We start from the raw sequence: 10,191 nt of genomic DNA, 5'->3' as shown, positions 1-10,191 counted from the left end.
TCGAAGTGGATGAGTTTGGTGTTGGAGTGGAGGCAAGTGGCAAGGCGAGATGCTCGCGCGACGCGTAGAGAGGCACTCCCCACCGCCCTGGCCTGCCATGGATGCGGATCGAGGTGATCCCACCATGAACAGTACCTCGGGTCGGGCTCGGTGCGGAATCGCCTAAGAGTCGCGAGAGCATCGTGTCTGTTCCACTTTTCACTTCCTCAGTTGTTGTGATATTCAACAGAAATTCAATTCGGCTCCCGGGTGCGTATGCTCCCTCTACCAAAAAATCTTATTTCGAAGTGTCAAAAAATTTTGACAAAAAATTCTACATGTACATCTTCATAATATATATGCGTTCGTCAAGTTTCAAGAAAAAACCAACATTTTTTGTGGACTATGTAAAAAAGAGAAATTTAATCTTGTAAAAAGCATTATTTCTAGCACTGAGTTTTGTCTTTTTTACAAACATCACATGACAAGTCGATTTTTTATGAAACAACTTTGTAAGTGTGTAGCACGTGAAAGGGAGCATATGCGCCAATGTTCCAAAACATCACTCCCGATATTCAATAATTATTATGATTGTATCGCGATCAGTGAACGCGAGCTTGATCTGTTTTGTTCCTTCACGTGTATAAATATACCAGCCAAGAAATGCATACATATGTTGAGAACCGGGGTTGGGCCAGTTTAGTAAGATGTCACTCTACAACCAGTCAACCGCACACTCATGTGTGTATTCACGAGGGGGAAGCAACAAGTACCTTGAGGCTTCAGACGTATCGGGAGAAATATTGCTCTATTACAGTACAACAGAAGGGGCTCGGGATCAGCAAATCGAGCAAACTTTAGCAATGCCATGTGAAAATTACAAGTCACTTGATGACTTCTTCGAGGAGCTTGTCCTACGCCCTACTGAACAGCTGTTTCTGTGTTGGGAAAAGCTGCAAGGCCTTCCTTATGCAAGCTCCGTGATTTAGAGCATAGTATCTATGGTGTAGGTGATCCCACCCTCTTGTAGGAGTTGAAACTCAAAGTGATGCTTCAGAATTTGGAGTCACTGAAAGCCGATTTGCATTAGCCAGTAGATACGAAGGTCAGGCCATTTGTCCATCCAGCATCACAAAACTGCACCCTCGCAGCGCCCCTCTCGCACGTCCCTCCGCTAACTGCATCGCGCCGCCAAGAACATGACGCCACCGTTCCTTTTCCTCATGTCCCTACCCACCTCAACTCCAAACGGGCAGAACGCCTTCTACGCATTATTACTGGGCACTTGCCAGTTAATTTTCACATGTGACTACCCGCAAAAAAATCACATGTGACGATGCGCTGACGCCCACGTGAAAGCCCAGAGTGAGCACCTCGCCACTTCAAACAGCACTTTGTTTTTCAGGTGAAGCAAACAACGAATTACATCACGCTGGCACAAGCTGGTACATGTTTGAGTTCTACAACCAGGAATACAGTAATTTTTTTACACGGAACCAGGAATAAAATATGAACTTCAGAAGTGAAAGCAGCACCCTTCCAGTAAGGCATGCTTTGTAGGAGAACTTGGAACAAATAGAATTGACCAGACGCACTAGAGTCAAGTACAGTTGTGGAATTCCCTGTTGCTCAGCCAATCACACCCCGTATACAAATACAGAAAAACATCATAGGCCAATCAATATCATAGTACATCTCTTTTTTCACGCTGAGCAAAGAATCTTTAGTAAAAGCCCAATGGGTAGAATTGACCAGATGCGGTAGGCTGGATGCAATTATGGAATTCCCTGAAACTCCACTACAAAATCACACCACCCAAACAAATACTGCACAATACCATAGGCCAAACTTTGAAACTAGTACATGTACACCAGACAATCTCAGAATATACACTGCATACAACTAAGGTGTAGTTGTCATGAACTCATGATTCATGAAAGCACTGCATACATCACACATGATGCTACTTATTAGCCCATACGTTCCATACTTTAGAAGAAACGACGTACAAATACATCCATATGCCATATTACACTTTGATACCTCTTGTGTTGCATAACTGCTTCCAGCAATGCATGCTTGCACTTGGAAGCATTATCACTCTTTTAGATCAGGTCCGCAAAGCTCTCGCTGATTTAACAAACCATTCGCCGACCCAGCCACATCTCACCAGAATGGCCGCTGCAAATCTGACGCCGAAGCCAAGCCCGACCAAGAGGAACAGGATGACATCCACATGAGAGGACTTCCCCACATGCACCACACTTGGAGGAGCAGGGGAAACGCCGCATGGGCTGGACAATGGTGGTCCACACAGCCCCAGATTGCCTTCAAATGAACTGTTTTGGAATGTTGAAAATTGACCTGACCGAGGTATCTTCCCAACCAACTTATTATTGCACAAGTTCAAGATACCAAGAAAGGTGAGATTTGTTAGCGCCTCTGGAATATCACCAGACAGTTGGTTCTGAGACAGGTCTAGTGCCTCTAGTTGTGTCATCCCGCCAAATTCTGAAGGAATGTCACCGGTGAAGTTATTGCCAGACATATTTAGTACGAGTAGTGAAATAAGCCTCCCAAGCGATACAGGAATTGTACCATCAAATGAATTATCTGAAAGGTCAATTACCGTTAAAGTAGTCAAGATCTTCGCAAATGTCCTATAGATGCTTTTATATGTTATCGTGACTGTGGCCTGATACGCTCCTGCTGTTGAGATAGATGCTATAATCACTGATAATATAACCTGTAGTATTTAACTCCGCCATCATTGATTCCAACCCCTCAAACCATTCTGGACTCAAATCACCAGAGAAATTGTTCGAGGCAACATCAAGAATCTGCAAGCTAGAGAAGTATTCTCTAGATTTGTCACCTCTGTGAATGTCACCACCTATCGAGCCATAGAATTGGTTGGATCTCAAAACAAGGACACGAAGTCCAGGAAGCCTCCCCAGCCATGATGGAAAAGTACCCACCATATGATTATTTCCAAAGTCGAGGAACTCTAGCTGCAAGCACTTAGTAAGTGTCCTTGGAATCTCCCCTTCAATCTTATTGTTCTTCAAGTCTAAGGGTTACCCCCGCTATTCTCCTCTCCCCCCGCGCCGCCGGCGCCGCGCCGCACCGGGGCCCTCCTCCCCCGACGCCGTCTCTTCTCCCTAGGGCGCCCTCCTTCCCCGCCGCCGTCGCCGGGAGCGCTGCCGGGCAAAGCCCTGCGGCGTGTGTGGGGGATCATGGGATCTCACACAGGTTTCCGACAATGGTGATCTAGTCCGGGGTGTCATGGCGGCCGGTGAAAACTGAGCCTCGACCTCGGTCTTGGCGGATGATGGCGGCGTCGGTCGACGTCGTTACCTTGTCGAAGGCGTCATCTTTGCCTGTCTTGGCACTACACTCGGCGAGTTGGGGATGCGCGGCTGCCGGTGAAAACCGTGCTCCGACCTCGGTTGGCGGACGATGGCGACATGCCGCGCCGTTACCTTCTTGAAGGCATCGTCGTCGCAGTTTGCGGTTTCTCACTCGTGCTGCTCCGGGGGAAACCCTAGGTCCGGGTCTCCCGGATCGGACGATAGCGGCGCGCCCTGCGTCGTTCTACCTCTTGGGGCATCGTTTTTGGAGCAGCTGCTGGATGTTGGCGGATTTCGGTGGAGTGGTGTTCATCTACCACATTGTTGGCGCTGAGTCTCAGTGGCATGGTGCTGCAGGGTATCGACGACAGTTGCGGGATGATGTATACGTGCAGGATGGTGGAGCCGTCTGGCGTCATGGTGACATCGACGGCAGGTCTTGCAAGGTTAATACGATGATCTCTCTTGAAGATGGAGTCGAGGAAGACGGCGGGAGCAACTCCTGTGGCGTGTGCGTTGGCATGCTCTGCTTGACTGGATGTGCTTCTCACCTGCTATTGGGCGGTTTGGGAAGGCATTTAGTTTTGGATGATGTGAGTTGGTGTATTGTCACCCTCTTCATCCCACTGTAGGTATAGTAAGGTTGCTTTCGAGATTGATCTTTTGTATTGTTTCTTATAAGGTTTCGTGAATAATCTAATAAAAAAGCCGTGTGCATCCTTTGGATGCAGAAGCTGGGGCGATATTTCCCCCATTTCGAAAAAAAAAGTCTAATGTTTCAAGCCCACACTGATTTTTGATATTGTTAGGCAACATACCTTCAAACTGATTATCCCTCAAACTCAGCGCATTCACGTAACTATCTTCTATTAGGCATGAAGGTATCCACCCAGTGAAGTTGTTAAAAGATAGGTCGAGGATATAGATACTTGAATCACAAATTGAGTTGGGTATATGTCCATTAATATTATTTTTAGAAACAGTGAACATATGGCCGAGATAGAGAGTGAAGTTTGGAAGTAGTGAAGAGAAACTGTTGTTTGAATAATCCAAGATATATGCTGGCGTGCTTGGCATAGGAATTTGCCCTTGAAGCTGATTGGAACTGAGATCAAGAATTCTCAAACAGTTGAAAGGGAGAACATATGAAGTAAGCAGCATAGTGTTGAACATGTTGTGTGAAAGATTCAAATATGTAAGGCTACTGGTCCATTTCACCCATATCCACTTTGGAATAGCCCCACTGATTCTATTGCATGACAGGTCCAAGGAAGACATTTGGTTAATGTGTGCCAATGAGTTTGGAAATCCCGTTAAATTGCAACTTGCTAATTCTAAATCGGTAACTCGAGGGAGAAAGGTAGACACAGAGTTGTTGCCTTCTCCATCCATGTCCATGACTGATAAATTGTTGTTGGAAAGACTCAAGGAAACGAGATTTCCCAACACCCAAAATGAGGAAAGATCCACCAAACCCACAAAGTTATTCCAGCCAATATCAAGATATGCCAAACTTTTGAGTTGAAAGAATGAGTTGGGGATATTTCATGTCAATTCATTAGTGCTTAAATCCACTGAAACCAAGTGTGAAGACATCACGTCTAGGTCTTGTATAGAACCAGCGAGCTGGTTTGCTTGAAGATATAAGCGCTCCAATGTAGGAATAATGAAAACAGATGTTGGAAGCTCCCCTGCACAAAGAGTAGCGAGATCAAATAAAAGGACGTACCCGGTGCTGAGAGCTCCCGCACTGTGCGGGGTCTGGGGAAGGTGTTAGTGGCAAGCCTTACCCTCACGAAGTGCAATGTGAGGAGACCGCGACTCGAACCTGGGACCTCTCGGTCACAGGCGGTGAGGCTCTACCGCTGCACCAGGCCCGCCCTTCTAGTAGCGAGATCAGATGAAATATACAATATTCTCATGTAGTATATAGTTACCTGATATGTCTAAAATAAGAGCTCATCTAATACGAAATGTAGGAGCATGCATACAGATTGACAAATCTTTAGTTAAGGAGAATAACAAAGGCAAATGGCTTGGAACCCAGGTGGTTATCCCCCTCGTGTCGCTCCCCCACGCGACGCCAGGGGCGAAACCTAGCGCCGCCAAAGCTCCTCCCCGCCTGGGCCTCCCCCGCCGCTGCCGCCGGCGGCCTCCTCCGCGGCGGTGGCGGCACCCCGCTGCCGAAGGTGGTTGGGGAGTTCCTAGGCGCGAGGTGGAGGACCGGCTCGTGGGGGGGGGGGGGTGGCAGTCAGGGCTTGAGGATGCCGAGCCGGCGGGATCGGGCGGGGGGCTGCGGTGGTGGCTGCTCGCCGGCGCTGCGGTGGTTGCGGCTGCTCTGGCGGCGGTCGCCCTCGGCGTGGGGCCTTGCGGGGCGGCCTGGTCGGCGTCCTCCCAGATCGAGATCCGCTCGATTTGGGGGCGGCAAGGTCGGCCTCGCTCAAGGAGGCCAGGGTGGCGTTGGTGGTGTCGGGGTCGTGCCCCCGACAGCGGGCAGCCGGCAGGGGAGGCCGGTCTGCATCTTCGGCGCCGACGGTTGGCCGGAGAAGAGGATGCCGGGGCAGCGGCCCCGGAGACGCGGTGGCGACGGGGATGTGCCGGCCCAGCTTGTCCTTGGCGTGGCGGTCGCATGGAGGTCGGAGTTCAGGGTGGCTGCGGAGGGCCACCGCGTGTGGCAGGCTGGCTGGGGTGCGGCGGCCCTTGCTAGTTTCTGCATGCCTGTGGCGGAGGTGTGCCACAGTGCAAGGATGGCGGCGCGGCGGCGCGGCTCTTGGTGGGCGGGGCGCTGTTTCTAGCATCTCGGGACGGTGACAGGTTGACGCGAGGGGTCAGCCTGTTGCGCGTGGAAGCCGGAGCGGCGGCTCCGGGAGCGAGGTGGTAGTGATGCTATGCCTCTGGCCGCGTGGGCGGCATGGCATGCTTCTGTTGGCGTGGGCGCCGTCTCTTTGGCTGGTGGTCTGTGCTCGTCCGGCGTTTTGGGTTGTCCCCGCGATAGCCCAGTGGAGGCGGCGGTCATGGGTCTCCGGATGAAAATCTTGCCCGACTTGGTCGGTGCCGACAACGGCGTCGCCTTCGGGCGTCACTTTCCTTCTTGAAGGCGTTGTCGTGGAGTCCCGGCACCCCTCCGCCCATCATTCCAGGGTGAATACCCAAATCCGGCTTGCCAGATTGGATGACGGCGGCGTCTTTGGATGTCGTGACCTCGTTGGAGGCGTCATTTTTTGGAGTCTTGGAAGCCACTTGTTGTCGATGCCTGCACCACTGGTTTGGGTCGTGGTCTTCGGGTACCGTCGGTGTGCGAGTGCCGCTGGCTTGCTTCTTGCGGCTTGCCTCTCCCCGCGAAGCTTGAAAGGCCTAGCCGTCCCCTTCGGCTCTGACTTCCTTTCCAGGGACGTGGACCGGGCAGTCGTGGTGCTCGCCGTTGCCGTCGTGGTGGTGTCATTCGACGGCGCTCCATACCTAGTTGAGCTAGGTCGTGTGGCCAAGTGTGGTTTTCGCCGGTTTTCCTTAAAACTGTGCCGTGTAGGTTTTCTTTGTCCGGTTTTCCTTATAAACCGGACACGGGTGTCGAGTTTGTATCGGTTTTCAGTCGGTTTTCCTTATAAACCGGCTAAATTTCCATCTTCTTAATGAATAGGCAGAGCTCCTGCCAGTTGCTCCAAAAAAAAAGGCAAATGGCTTTACCATCCTATCTTTTGTATCTACATATTTAACTAATGTATTCACTCACCTTGTATCTATATAAGGAAAGACATATATGTATCAATTAGAAAGCAAGCAATAAGAACATAGTTATTAATCTATTATCTCCCTAGTTTGTCTTGCCCAGTTGCCCCTAACCTATGTTCTACTCCCCAATCCCCTAACCCCCTAAGCAGTGTTGTCCGGCCATCTTCTTGGCGATGGTTACCAAGTTTGTTCTATCAGTAATACGGGGTATTGTTCTCAAAAAATAATAAAAGGCTGCATCCAAGCTGAGACTTGATGCAGACTGGAAACAATGGGGGCGGTCTGACTGATGGCTCCCACAGGGGTTGAATGCGTCAGGATATCCAATAATACACCTCCGTTGGTAACTTGGTATTATTGGATATCCCGACGAACTGAGTTGAATTTATGTCATAATTTGAAAAATGGCGATAAAAAATGTGATGCATTTTTACAAGTTATATTCTAGCAATCAATTCCTTGAGCGTTACTTTTTAAGGACATAAAATATCCTATTAGAACTACGAAAGTAACACTCTCTCTATTCTTGATGTTGTATAGCTGTTCACAAGATACCCATAATATATTTAGTGAATCTCTGTATTCCCTATTATCACTCAATAAATTATTTGCTTCCTCAAGTATCCATCTGTGGCATAGTAACCAATGAAAAAAGACACTGTAACTCGTGTTCCTAAAATAAAAAGATTTGAACTCCGTATAAGAATGTAGCATACATCGGACATAAGGGCTGCTGTTACATACTGCATTTGCAATATGGATAGGTGGGGTTATAGCTTACGCATCTTAAAAATGTAGAATATCATATGTACAAGAACAAAATCTGCTTGCCAAAATAACTCTTAAAAGAATAAACATACACTTACCGTTGAGAAAATTTGATGAAAGATCTAACTCAATAAGGCGAGTCAAGTTAACTATTGAATTTGGTATGCGTCCAGAAAAGGCACACCATCGAAGTCGAAGAACTGTCAACTTCTTGAGTAGTCCAACTGCATCTGGTATTGGCCCAGAAAACAAGCAAGACGAGATTTCCAAGCTTACCAAGTTACTGAGGTTGCCAACTGAAGATGGTATTGGCAAAGAAGAGCCACTAAGGACAGTATAAAAGCCAGAACCACCATTTATTTCCAAGCTTCTTAGGTTCATGAGTTTGCCAATTGAAGATGGGATCGACCCTAGAAAATCACATACATTGATTTTCAAGCTTTTCAAGTTTGTGAGGTTGCCAATTGCAGATGGTATTGGGCCATTAAATGTGGAAAGAAAGATCTCCAAGCTTGTCAAATATACTAGATCACCAAATGTTGACAGCGCGGGCCTAGTGAAGCTGCAATTAGAGATTACCAGGCTTCTCAAGCTCTTGAGTTTGGCAACTGAAGAAAAGGATGTCCGAGATAAGCTGCATCCAGAGAGTTTTAAGCTTCGCATACTTTGCATGTCTCCGATCCAAGACAAAATTGGACCTAAATCTCTTGCTGACTCCATCTGAGAGAGTTCCAACTGTCGCATAGACCTGAGAATACCGAGTGAAGACTGAGGCTCCATAGAAATGAAATTCACGTCAAGGCTCAACGTTTTCAGAAACTGGAAATTGCTAAAAGAGCCTGGTCTTGCAAAGGAGAAATTGGTCCCATCTAACATCATCATCTCTAAGGAACTTGTGTTGGAGAAGTTGGGCACATGCCCTGAGAGATTCTGATTCCCGGATAAATCAAGAACCCGTAGAGTTTTTGATACAAAGGTTCTACGAGGGAACCAGCCCTGGAGATTTATTTCAGCAAGGTTCAGCACACTTAAATTGAGAAAATCCATGAAAAACTCTGGAAAAGGAGCCGCATGCATATAGAAGTTATTTTCCAGGTTTATCACAGTTAGGGAGTGGAGGGTTGAGAGGGTCGAACAAATAGGACCGTCAAGACGACAATAACTCAAGCTAAGAACTCGGAGATTTTGAAGATATTTAGCAACAGCACCACACCAACCTTCTGTGCTGCTCCAAATATCCACTCCATCAAGGTAGAGCTCTGTCAGATTGTTGAGGCTGGCCACTAGGATATGGAAGTTTGGTTGGTATAGCTGGAGATAATTTTTAACAACACTGATGCTGGCATAAACAGATTCGACATCGGCATAGACAGAATCTCTGGAAGTTGTATATTGATAAGTAGAAAGATCCAAAGAGACAAGGCTGGCCAGTCTGCCGATGCCAATAGGTATCTGGCCACTGAAGCCCGAATTGGAGAGGTTGAGGTAGGTGAGCAAGGAGAACCTCTCAAACCCACTTGTCGGGAGGCTGTACTGGCCAAAACAATTTATGCTAAGGTCTAGTCGTTGGAGCGAGGTGAGCTCGAAGATTGCTGGGTCAAGACCTGGACTGTACAAGCCACGTCCACTGAGTTCCAAAGCAGTGACATCGCCCGAGGAACTGCTACAGCTGATGCCTTCCCAAAGACAACAATCGGTGCCATCCTGCCATGACGCAAGGGCACTGGGGTAACGGAAGAATGAGAAGGATTTCTTCAGCTGGAGGAGGCTTGCAGCCTGGTCAGGATGGCATCGGATGGTGAGGTTTCCGTCACCATGGACGCAGGAGGTGATTGCTAGTGTGGAAAGTGTTAGGGAGACATCCTCCCGTGCGGCTAACCAAGATTAGTTAGGGATATATCTTGTGTAACAATACTTGTAAACTTGACTTGTACCTCAAGTCTTTGTGCATATAAATAGAAACCGAGGGAGAGGAGGCGTGCCATCGAGCAGCCCATTGTTTCATGGTATCAGAGGCCCAGGTCTCGAGTTCAAATCCTGGTTTTCACATGGTTTTCGCAATTAAGCCTAAAAATTGCTGTTGCCCCCCTCTTTAGCCACCGCTGTTTCGGTGTGCTCTTCTTCTTTCACGTGTTGACTTTCTCTTCTCCCGTCACACGCGAGTGGGGGTGTTGTGAAGTGTATAAAGTAGAAGGCGTTTTTGACGTCGAGGAAGAAACCCTCTCCCTCCCTCTCCAAAAAAAACCCTAACCCTAGCCGTCAACCTCCCTCACCTCTCCCACCATGACTCCCGAAGAGATCGCCGCCAAGGAGCGCGAGCTCGAGGCTCGTGCCAAAGCCCTAGATGACCGCGAAGCCTCCATCA

At 48.4% G+C, this 10,191-nt stretch overlaps 1 protein-coding gene across 1 annotated transcript; it reads right to left on the bottom strand.

Moving 5' to 3' along the window:
• Positions 1 to 1,948: 1,948 nt before the first annotated feature.
• On the bottom strand, positions 1,949 to 9,823 carry LOC124664286 (receptor-like protein 6). The gene is given in 5 exon segments (XM_047201837.1): positions 1,949 to 2,689; positions 2,691 to 3,053; positions 4,104 to 5,020; positions 7,925 to 9,700; positions 9,790 to 9,823. Coding segments are annotated over 5 exon segments (3,690 nt in total). The 3' UTR covers positions 1,949 to 2,089.
• Between the last annotated feature and the right edge of the window lie 368 nt (positions 9,824 to 10,191).

This window comes from Lolium rigidum, chromosome 6 (genome assembly GCF_022539505.1).
Source record: "Lolium rigidum isolate FL_2022 chromosome 6, APGP_CSIRO_Lrig_0.1, whole genome shotgun sequence".
NCBI classification, from domain to species: domain Eukaryota; kingdom Viridiplantae; phylum Streptophyta; class Magnoliopsida; order Poales; family Poaceae; genus Lolium; species Lolium rigidum.
Note: the sequence above shows the minus strand (reverse complement) of the source record. Positions and strands in the feature narration are given on the sequence as shown.